This window comes from Nematolebias whitei, chromosome 8 (assembly GCF_014905685.2).
Source record: "Nematolebias whitei isolate Nwh7 chromosome 8, NemWhi1, whole genome shotgun sequence".
NCBI lineage: Eukaryota > Metazoa > Chordata > Actinopteri > Cyprinodontiformes > Rivulidae > Nematolebias > Nematolebias whitei.
Genome location: NC_056505.1, coordinates 17,436,751 through 17,448,901, shown reverse-complemented (window position 1 = coordinate 17,448,901; position 12,151 = coordinate 17,436,751). Strand labels below are relative to the sequence as shown.

The window sequence follows — 12,151 nt, the reverse complement described above, 5'->3', positions numbered from 1 at the left end:
GAGGATTCCTTCCTGACCTCATCTGTTAGTCGGTCCATCAGTATTTTATAACAATTAAGCATAAATTACAACAGCAATTTTGCGTACAATCTACACACAGTTGAAATTGTCTATCTTGTACCATCTGATGCCTCATTTGTTTCTTCATAGATTTCATACATTGAATTTGGTGTTTATTGTGCGAGTCGGAGCATGTGTTGAAGCAACTGGAGTGTGTCAGGAACTCACACAGACACGTGCACACTGGTTACTAAACTCAAGGGCAGATGAAATCCATTTGCTGCAGTGTCCAGTCAGAGCTGAGTGTCGGTGTATTTCTGCTTTAAGCTGACTAATTGATCTGCATTAGCAGCTTTAGATATTCTGGGAGCCTTTTCACTTAAGATAATAGTGCTGTGGTATGTTTGGATCCCTCCTGTCAACAAGGAGTTTCTGGTCTCTTCCTTTTTCTGTAAAAGACGATGTAAACGGTTGTAGTTGACTAATATAGCTCCAGGGGAAAAAACAAACAAACTTGCATGCCTGCATCATAATGGTCTTCTTCTCAGAATTACTAGTTTTAGTTTTGGGTACTTTCAATGCGTCTAGTTTTTAGAAAATGGTTTTTTTTGTTGTTTTTTTTTCTTTTTTTGTATTTATTTATTTACAGGTAATCTCACGGAGATAACTAGTCTCATTTACAAAAAGATCTGTAACACAGACGCATAACATCAATTGTATAGAATAACAGTGCAACAATCTTAAAACATTATCTTAATCTACTTTCTGTTTTTAGGATCCAGAAAGCCACAGACTCTCTGAAGACCTTCCATCCTTCAGCTGACCCCTGCTTTGATGAGTTTGTGCTCGACACGTCCAAAGAAGAAGCTCTGCTTAAAGAAATGTGCTTTGGAGGAGGTACAATACTTTTTATTTTTTTTACACTTCATTTTTTTATTTTATTTTATTTTTTTATAATTTACATCAATAAAATAAACTGTTGTAATTTTCAGGACATTCATATGTTTACATGTTTATGTCTGAACAGGAGGTCACTGGTTGTTTGTTTTCCTTCATCATGACCGAACGTTCATGTCAAATAAAGGCTTTCTGGGTTTAACGGGGTGGACCATCGGCACCAGCAAAGCCTTCTCTGCTGGCCTAAACACAATCAGGCTGTGACTGCAGCTGAAGGAAACTTGTTAAATTGTGTTAATTGGGTTTCTTGCTTTAGTAATGGCATCCATTCTCACTACATGAGATACCAGTCTGTTATGCAGCACCATATCAGAGTTAGAGAGTCAGAGATTCTTTATTGTCATTCATTATGTGATACATGTGGTGGAGCAAAATTATGTACACAGGGCCCCAGGTACATCCAACAATAAAATGTAAAAGAAAAACGATGATAACATCGAAGATGTGAACCAAGAAAAGCATCAACTAAATATACACTAAGCACTAATGGCATGAAAACATTACGTCGAACATCAGCACAAACATGAACATGAGTCTGTTTGAGCAGATGAGCACGCATGAACACATCAACACTGAAACAGATCAGCAGCAACACTGGAAAAATCACATGTTTCTGCTGATCGGTTTCAGTGATTATCCTGATTAGAGATTAATGAGTCTAACAGCCTCAGGGTAGAAGCTGTTCCTCAGTCTAGTGGTTCTGCACTTAATGCTCCTCAACCTCCTTCCTGAGTGGAGTGGGGCAAAAAGTGTGTATGCTGGGTGAGTGGGGTCCTTCATGATGCAGGTGGCCCTCTTCCTGCATCTGGAGATGTAGATGTCTGTGATGGTGGGGAGACTGACTCCTACAGACTTCTGTGCAGCCTTCACCACTCTCTGCAAAGCTTTTCTTTCTGCAGCTGTGCAGCCTCCATGCCACACGTTGATGCTGGAGCACAGGATGCTCTCCACTGCACACCTGTAGAAGGAGGTGAGGACTGAGCTTCCTAGACCAGCTCATCTCAGCCGCCTGAGGAAGTAGAGTCTCTGATGAGCTTTCTTGATCAGGCTGGTGGTGTTGTTGCTCCAGCTGAGGTTGTCGTTCATGTGTACACCCAAGTACTTGTAGCTGGAGACCACGGCCATATTCTACCACATTGCACATTATTGATGATTTCTGTAGTCGTGGCATCATAACGAGGGTGGTGTTAAGAGGTGGATAAACACCATTGAAGGCCTAGGTGTAAAATGCACGGCCTGCCACTGGGTTTTAACGATGTTAAAGACGTGAGTGCCAGAATAAGCCATTTGTAATCACCTGCCTGTCACATGCTTAGCCCTGTGAATTGTGCTGTGCTGAGAGGTCAGCTGTGGTTTTCAGGTTGAGACTGAGTTCCTCTCACTGTAGATTTTACTGCTTTTTGAAGCCCGGTTCTGGTCTGCTGGTCAACATAGGCTGCTTTTAGCTTTGCTTTTTATTATGAGAAGAGGACGAGTTGAAGCACGTAACGGAACTGTTCATGTTTAAATCACACTCTAGTCCATGTTTGAATACTTTTTATTTTCTGTACAAGCTAAAACCAGTAAATCTGAATAAAGCATTAATGTTTATGTATTTTGATTTCTGCTTGATACAGACATTATAATTCATTCCACTCTGTAATGTTTTACTGAAACTAGTCTTTAACTTGGATTTTTAGGCTTTCAGGTCTTTAAATATAGATGTGTATTTAAAAAAGGAAACTACAAGTTTAAAGTAGTTCAAAGTTTTAAATAAAGAAATTAGGTAATTGATAGATGACACAAGGAAATGTGTGTGTGTGTGTGTGTGTGTGTGTGTGTGTATGTGTATATATATATATGTGTGTGTGTGTGTGTGTCCTTGTTTATGCTACTTTGTGAGGCCCATTTTTCCAACTTATACTACATTGTGGGGACCAACTGCTCCTTATGGGGCCCAAAACCCGGGCCCCATAAGAAGAAGTCCCGTTGGTGGGTTAGGGGCTAGGTTTAGGACTAAGGTGTGAATTGAGGATGTGTTAGGTTTAGGGTTTGGTATGTACTGGTAATGGTTAGGTTATGGATAAAGGTCATGGTTAGGCTATAGAAATGAATGAAAAATGAATGGAAGTCAATGCAAAGGCCCCACAAAGATAGCAAAACAAACCTGGGTGTGTGTGTGTGTGTGTGTGTATAAAAAAAAATACAAGAAGATTTTAAACAAAAAGCAAAAACAATTTATTTGTTGCACCATTTAGTGAAAATGGTTATTTTGTGAGACTGAGCTAGTCTTATTCTGACTGAGTGATGGTTTATGACATTTGGCTGAAGCTCATTTTTAACTGGGGAACATTTTGAGTCATTGTCTGATGGACGGGGTGCTCCTAAACGTATTTAGTTTCAAACGGTGACTGGGTGTTGACGGTTCTTTCAGTCATATCTGGACATGGTGACAGCTGATCGTGTTTAGGGCCTCTCAGAACTCAGAGCTGTCCGATGCCAGTAAAGCATGTGGTTCTGAGTGAGATGTTCCCCGATACTTTAAATGTAGGAACGAAGTTGGAAATGACAAATTTCTGATACTGTAGAGAATTGACATGCCTTGATGCACATCACATAGTCCTCAAATGCAGAGATACGACTTTTGTTGGACTGTTGGTGACCAAAGCTGAGAGAGGACATCACATGAATCTGTGCTTCTGGACTTTAGTTTCTACACTGAACAGTTTGTTTAAAATCATTAATGTCACAATAACTTTAAAAACTCAGTCTAGATTTAAGCATTAGCTAAGTAAAAACTGAGTGCACGCTTATTTTAATATTAGACGCACATAAATGGGCTAAACTATTTCCAAAATGGTATGTTATAAAGTTTATTCATTTTAAAAATGCAAAACGGTTTCTTAACTATAAAAAATACAAGAGATTTTAAATGAAAGGCAGAAAGAAGAAAAAATCTTATATCTGCCCCTTTTTTTTTCAATTAGTTCAGTCATAATCTTCAAGTAACGGAACAAAATGAATAACTCTTTCTAATTTTTCTAATTCTAATACAAAAAAATACTTTATTCCCCCTTTTCAGGTTTTCATTTAGAACTCTTCCTAAATGACAGATTTAGCTTCTTTTGGTTTTTTGTGTGTTAAATGTCGTCTTGAACCCCATTCTTTCTGGAGGAGGCCACAGTACATGGCACATTTAGGTGGCTGTTGTATTTATGTGCTCCTTTCATCAGTTCAGCCTGCAGGCCTTTTCTGCAGTGACTCTCGCCGTGCTCTGGGAGGGAAAAGCTGCAGTGGAAGCGTTTCTGTGCTGTAGTAATTTAACTTGATCTTGGCAGAGGATGCTGCAGGAAACCATCTCGAGAAAGGAATACAAAACGTTCTTGTTTGAACATGCGTTTTAATTGTTTTTGTGGAGTAAATCATGTTTTTGTATAAACCCATACTGAATTTTCCTTGATGCTTATCGTTCGTTGTTTGTTTTTTTTCTTGCTTCTCCTGTTTGTCATTTACTTGGAATTTGCCAATTATTGGATCATTCTGTACTTTCTTTCTGAAGAAACTTAACATTCTGGAATTTTAAGCCTAAGATTTTTAGACATTTTATTTAAATGTTGAGCTTAGAACCAGGATTTTACTTGTTTTCAACCTATAGATTCTCAGTGTTGAAAGTAAAGTATAAAGCCCTTAAGAGAATGCCAGTGTGTTTTTGATAGATTGATGACTTCATTAAGCTCTAAGGGAAATTAGGTTGTCATACCCGTTTCCAGGTATTTCACAGAATTATAATGGCAACATAAAAATAGCAAGCGAAAAGTACAGAAGACCATGCAAAAACAGGAACAGTACAGTCGGGTTATTTTCAGGTACATTCAAAAAATAATTTGAATATTGTGGAAAAGTTTAAAATTTGTTGTCACTTACTTCAGAAAGTGAAACTCCTGTATTACACATTAAACATGGAGTGAAATATGCCAAGTCTTTATTTCTTGTAATTTTGATGATTATGGCTTACAAATAATGAAAACTCAAAACTCGGTGTCTCAGAAAATTAGAATATTCTGATAAAGTTCCATACTGGACACTTGTGCAGACTATGCACAGATAATCGAAGACATGGGGCAACAAATGTCCCATTCCTCAGGTCACCACTCCTGAACCAGACCATATCAGACATGTCTAAAGTTTTTGTCGTTCATTTAAACTAGAAATGCTCTTTACGCAACAGTTATTACCCATGTTGCACATGTATAACTAAAGTCCTCTGCTTTTTGCAAAACGGAGGCTGTGATTAAAAGTTAAAGAAGAAGAATGTAAATGTCAGTCAACCCATGAAGGAAGTATTTTGAGGGAAGGGAATGCACAATATGAGACGACTAGGGTGAGAAAATCTTGTGAATAGGATGAGAGGATATTCTTATGAGAATTATGATCTGTGTAAAAATGTCCTATTGAGTGAAAAATGTGACCTACATAGTTTCAGTAATGTGATTCAGTGTATCAAGTGTGCTTCTCAAAGTAACTTAAGACACTTGAAGAGCTTGTCTAACAGCAGTCAGAATAAATAAAAACGTGTAAATGAATGTAAAGGCAGCACCAGATGGAGCTCGGCAAATCTTGAAGAACTGACGGTAAATGTAGCAACATGGTGAAATGATGGAGGAACCACTAAGTGCGAGAGAGGAAGTGAGAAGTACTGTTGAGTGGAGATGTTTTTTTATTTTAGCTCACTTCCGGACAGTCTGTAAAAACCTTTTAAAGTCATTATGCAAAGTAGTCTTCTAGTTCACGCCATTCTTCTGAGTGGACCGTCCTGATCTGAACAAATCTAATCTTTGTACTACTTACAGTAATTCATGTTTGTAAACTTAAACCTGGCACAAAAGAACTATTGCACATTATTTTAATAAATAAAATAATAATAAATAATAATAAATAAACTTGTGTGTTGCTAGTTTTATGGTCAACTTTGTTCTCTGCCTCGACAGCACTTGTTTATATTTAATGCTAGTCTATTTTTTTTTTCTGTTCCAGTTCCTGATCCTCCACTGATTGACTTGTCCCACAGCAAAGTCTACAATGATGCATCAATCTGCTGGAGGCTGTCTGATGACCACCTGCCTACTGACCACTACGTGCTCGAGTACCGCAAGTGGGTTCAATCACAACTGTACAAGAGCGATTGGGAAGTCGGTGTTCATCTAAAAATAAAGTTAATTTATTTTCAATTAGGCTCGGGAGCTCGAGCCAGTCCTCATCCCAGGAGGATGGTGAGGAACATGGAGCCTGGAGGGCCACAGACCGAGTCTATGGGTCCAGCACTGTGGTGCACAACCTGGAGTCAAACGGTCTGTACGCCTTCAGAGTTCAGTGCCGCAGGAACTCCATGCTCAGCCCCTACAGCCCTGAGGTCACCTTCCACACGCCACCTGCACCAGGTAGACCCAGTCACATGATAAAATGTTCCTCACCATGATTCTCCTTCAAGTTTGTTCTTTTGATATTCCATGTATAGATTGAAAAGTTAAGAGGTGAGAGAGGAAACTGTTAATAAATGCACTTAATTTAGCTTGAACGACTGAGCTTAAAGGATCAGAAAAACTACATTTTATCTTTAACTGGAGAGCCAGCCCCTCATATTAGGCCCCATTTTGGCTAAAGAGCTAAGCTCCTACTGTCTTTAGTTCTCTGAGCACGTCTGAGTGAGAGCACTGAGACATGGGTGTAAGGATTATCAGATGACTGATGGTTTTGTTTTTAGATTTAAGTGCTTTTAAGTTCACAAGATGGAGATAATTAAGCAAAGATTGATTGATTTTTTTTTTTTTTTTTTTTGTCTGAAACGAACTATTTTAGATTTTGTCGATGTGCATGTGAGTGGATGATGTTCAATGCTACAGTTTGGAAAAGAAGCCTGCACTCTTGTTCTTTGCTTTCATTTATCTCTGAGGAGGAACAATACTTCAAATGGTAGATAATTCCCGTCTGTCTAACTTTAATTTTGCACCCTGTCCATATGAGAAGGTGACCTGGTTGTACTTTTCGAAGGAATGCTCTTCTTTAATTTGGCTGCTGCAAAGTTTTCTTTATAATGTGTAGTTGGTTTTTCACCCAACAAGTGTGGGGATTGATTTCATAGTTTAGGTCAAGGTTCTTTGTCATTCGCATCACATGTGATACATGAGGTGGAACCATGAAAAACATTATTTTATTTTTTTTGCATGTTTTGCAAATCCCATCAATTTTCAAATTTTGGTTGGTTTGCCTCAGGCTTGAAGTGGGAAATTAAATGCTCATTGTTTTCTAAAAATAATCGGGACGTCTTGAATCTGGTGTTTTAATGATGCATTAAATGTCAGTGGATTTTTTTAAAACAATTGCGCAGCTATCATTTAACCATAAAATTGAAGCCAGTTTCACAGAATGCACTCGAGTGTCGCTGACCTGAAAATGTTCTCCGTATTTCAGCAGTGCTGAACACGAGCTTGTTGGGGCTCAAATGCATTTATAAGTCTTGAGGTATCCATCGCTTTGTCACATAGCTGCTGCTAGGAGCACTCCTGCTACTTACAGTAACATCAAAGCCGTTCACCCCCCAGATGGCTTTACGTTAACATTTTCATGCCCTAGTCGTTTAGATGACTTTTCTTGATCCATGCAAATGAAGAGTCTTACCCAGAGCAGACTTCAGATTGCAGAGAGATGGCTGAGTGAGCAACCAGAATCATATCCATGTAAGAGTCCTAGATTATGGTAATAATGGCCTTTAGCCCATGAACTATTAATAGAATACATTTAATTGTGATCAGAATGATGTTTACATGTGAACTGGGTGCTGGCCATGAGCTGATCTCTTATTGTGTTATAGCGCCCTCTTGTGTCTGTATGTGCCAATGAATCCAAATGTATTGAGTCAATTTCCCTTGGAATGACCTTTTGTGTTTCTCTTCATCTACGTCCTTTTGTTCTTGTATCTCGTGCAGCTTTTGGCTTCCTGTTCAGTGACAAGTGTGGATTCAGTGCAGAGCGTCTCCTTCTGAACAGTCGACGAGACATGGTGGAGAGCGTGGCGGGCATGGCCTTCCTCCTCGCAGCAGAACGAGTGCAGACAGGCAGCTACGTCAGCCTGGATTACATAATTGGGGACACTGGCATCTCTCAGGGAAGGTACGCAAAGCCGTGCAGCATTAGCACTTCTTTAAAAATGGGCTCAGTGTGTTTGAGTGGCCGTTTTGCTTTAAATTATTATTTTCAGACACTATTGGGCCTTTAAGGTGGAACCGTCCTCTTATGTGGTTAAAGTTGGAGTGGCGTCGGACACCAAGCTGCTTGAATGGTTTCACAGCCCAAGAGATACCAGCAGCCCGAGGTATGTGCAACATACGCATGCTAAGGAACCTGTAAAGTATTTTCTACAAGCTGTCTTAGTAAACTAAGTCTGTGAATCATACTTGATCCTACTGTGATGCAAAAAAAAAAAAAAAAAAAAAAAAAAAGGCGGTATAAACTCCTAAAGAGCTTACACTCAGACAAAGCCCACCGTTCTCACTGGATCAACTTGAAGCATGTAAAGGAGCACCTTATTTTCACAAATAATGTGTGGTAATTGCAAAAGGCGATAAGCAGCAGGCGGCATTCAGCAATTAAATGGAAAGCAGAATAAACCTTTTTTTTTTTTTCCACTCTGGAACAAAATTGCCTGGAAAATCTGCTCGTGTGAGAGGAATAGTTAAGTGAGTAATATCTTTCAGGTCTGCTGCACTTTTATGATGTAAATATTAATGTGAAGTCTTGTTCTTTTGTTTGAAAGTAATTACTTTGACCCTTTTAGACAGAATCGTCTTAGTCTTTATGAAAATTTGAACACCGTCGACAAATTAAGTTCTGCAGCGTTGAAAAGCTGCAGCTCTGAAATGTATTTCTGTCCACACTTATCTATTAACGCGTTTGCTTTCAGCAGGTATGACCATGACAGTGGACACGACAGCGGCAGCGAGGACACGTGCTATGACCTCTCCCAGCCTTTCACCCTCCTCACCCTGGGCATGGGCAAACTCTTCATCCCTAAGACATCTTCCTCCTCCTCAGTGTCCAGCGCCAACGCATCGTCTGGTGACCCAGGGAATCGCATGCTGCCCATGCCGCAGCGTATCGGCGTATGCTTGGATTACGACGCTCAGCGAGTGTATTTCTATGACGCCGACACCATGAGGTGCCTTTACGAGAGGCAGGTGGACTGTTCAGGAACCATGTATCCGGCTTTTGGCCTTATGGGCAGCGGGAAGGTTCAGCTGGAGGAGTTCATCACTGCTAAGAAACTAATTTTCTGAGGGGAATGGAGGGTGTTGATGCATATGGAGTGAATCTGATTCATCCATGGAGCATCTTGTTTTCTTGACAGGGTGAAGTTGAATCCAAACTTTTTTATTTTTTTCATTTTAATTTTTTAAATTTTGACTTTCAGGGCCTTTTTTGCTAGGATAACTGCCCTGTGAGTAGTTTAATGTGTCCACACACAGAGGCCTTCAGAGGCTGGTGTAGATCTAAATCAAGCTCTCTGCATACCAAAGTCTCTGTGTTGGACCTGCTTTTAATTTGCAGCTGGGATCAGCTGTTGAACTGGCTGCACACCCTGCAGTCACTTTATATCTTTTAACATAGCCCTACACACTTAGACTCTCTCTTTTGCCACATTCATTATTATTATTATTATTTTGTAAATGTGTTCTTTGTTTAAAGATGGCAGCACAGATTTCGATGTAATGGTAAAGAGTCTGAGAGACGGTTAGAGCTACTTTTAAAGCTAGCACCTTTGTGCCTTTTTATTTTCCTCATGGAAAAGGATCACTGCGTTACTGACGTTCATTATGACCATTTTACTCTTGGATTTATCACTGAAAAAACACTACTTTCCATTAGTTTACACAATGAAAATAACTTTTGCACAGTAACTTCACTCAAACTAATTTAATGTTTTCCTTTAAACGTCAACAAACAGCACATTGATGTTTTACATTCACGCTCACAAGTTTCCACCCTTTTTTTTTTTTTTGCTTTAAAAACTGAATGCTGGATTTAAAAGCCTCACTTTTCTTTAGAACTGCAACATCAAACATCACAAACGTGTCCAACTTCAAGAACACAATGTCTGTTTTACAGCCTAAGCTTTTTTCACTCTGGTGCTAATTTTAGTGCAACACTCGGCCTCGCCGCCTTTGAACAGCTCAAGATGTTTCAGGTTGTGGAGTGCGATCACAGCAGCACCTCTGCTGCCTGAACCAAGCTTTGATTTGCAGTTAAGTGTAACTAGTTAACTCCTGTTGGGATAGAAGTCGAACACACTGGACTGGATTTATCTTTTGGACACTACACTTATTGTATAAATGTGATTTGTGCCTGCACGTGGTAGTTTTTGTTTATACATTTGATGTATATTTTGACTTCTGGAGGGTTAGGGTAATAGTTGTTTGTTTTCTCAGGTTTCTGGCTCAGTTGGCCCAAACTACCTACCTCGATCAGTCGGCCCTGGAAAACCTTAATCACTGTCCCTCTCCTGACAGAAACAGTTTAGTTTAGTTTGCTATTTTAAAGATTGCTTTTCTCTTTTTTTTCAAATAAACGATTTTTAAACTTTTTTTTTATTTTTAAATTTCTGTACATATCCTAGAATATAATTTCAGTGAAATAAACCACGTCATAGCCGTTAGTGGAATTAGTTTGTGTTTGTAGATCACGACCGAGGAGGAAGCTGCTGTAAGCAGAAGTTGATCTTTTCAGCTGCCTTTTTCAAACGGCGCACATTTTTCTCTCATTTGTGACGATAGTTCAGATTCTTTGAAATAGTTATTTTTTTGCTTTTACCAGGACCAATGTTGTTCTCCAGTTTCAAGGTGAAGTGTTTGACTGCTGTGACTGTGTATATTTAGTCCTTCAACTGTCTGTCCAGTCCTCGCAGACCTGAACCCAGTCATTTTCAGACATCTATGCATTTAAGAATTGGCTGTAAGGGTTCAGTTTTATTTCCACACAGAATGTATTTCTGATAACTGCAGAACTGAATGTTCCTTTATTTTGTTTTTAAATTGTATTTTTGGGAGTCAAATGTATTTGCATGTAAATAAAGAGAAAATGTCAATAGCATGACGATTAATCTGAATATATCTATCCTGCTTCTCAGTCTTGAATTTGGTACCAAGTAATGCACAGACTGATTCAATCTAATCCCAAAATGGCACTTTAGAAATCTGTAGCATGTCTGCAAATGTTTAGCTCTGCAGGTGTGTTTAATCATTGTGTGTGTGTGTGCAATACTATTAAAGAAACTGTTGGTCTGAGGAGAGAAATCCTTTAATGACAATTTGCACTGTTAACAGTTTAAAGGCTGTTTTCTGCTTTTAAAGGGATTTTCTTTTGTTTTTTAGCTGCAAGGGAATGTTAAACAATCAGTACATGGCTTATTCCCTTCACAATAATTCCAAATTGGCCACAACTCCTTTGTCTGTGTGTTTTCTGCTGAGGATTTGGTGTGACGTGTTAAGTGGTGGGTTTCTCTGTAAACATGTGGAAATGAATATTTTGTTTTCTGGGTCCAGCACGTCTGCTGTGCTGTGCAGGGTCTTCAACAAATAAAACTGTACCAAATAAAATGTCTATTGTTTTAAATGTAAAATAATTGCATGTTTAATTTGTGCCATTAATATTGTGAAACAGTTTATTTTCAGTGTAGAAAGGTAAATAAGTTTAGCAATCGTCAGGGTTTGATGAACATGATTAAAGTAAATTATCTTAAAACGAGCATTTCGAGGCAATTTGCTTGTTCCTTCCCCAAAAAGAGAAAAATCTGATTTTTCTAAATTTAAAAATGCTGAGTGCTTCACAAGTTTAGAAAAAAAAAGTCTTAAGTTGCCTTTAATAGCAACCCTTTACATCACGACTTTGTGAAACGTAGTGACAAAACTGTAAAATAAAGTGCAAAATATTTGTCAGAAATTGCATCATTTGTAACAAATCTGTCAACCTTAAGGTAATAAGTGCTCAAACACTGATCAATTCTTTAAATCTGAAAGGAAAAAGTAAAATAATTAAAAATAAACATCTGAAGTCTTGTTTATTTTAACTATTGTCTTTGATGTATGCAATTAAACCCTGTATAATAAGTTTACTATAAATATCGTACTACAAATCAGTAGTAAATATTTGTATTTATTCATTGGGG

The 12,151-nt window shown here is 38.6% G+C and overlaps 1 protein-coding gene across 2 annotated transcripts in view; it reads left to right on the top strand.

Moving 5' to 3' along the window:
• trim36 (tripartite motif containing 36) overlaps positions 1 to 9,271 on the top strand; it is a 31,217-nt gene extending 21,946 nt beyond the window's left edge. For both annotated transcript variants that reach the window (XM_037681006.1, XM_037681005.1), the window contains 6 exons: positions 776 to 897; positions 5,971 to 6,088; positions 6,169 to 6,374; positions 7,920 to 8,103; positions 8,192 to 8,305; positions 8,897 to 9,271. In XM_037681006.1, coding sequence (XP_037536934.1) covers positions 776 to 897; positions 5,971 to 6,088; positions 6,169 to 6,374; positions 7,920 to 8,103; positions 8,192 to 8,305; positions 8,897 to 9,266 — 1,114 coding nt within the window. In that variant the 3' untranslated portion in view covers positions 9,267 to 9,271. The remainder of the gene's footprint in view (positions 1 to 775; positions 898 to 5,970; positions 6,089 to 6,168; positions 6,375 to 7,919; positions 8,104 to 8,191; positions 8,306 to 8,896) is intronic.
• Positions 9,272 to 12,151: the final 2,880 nt, after the last annotated feature.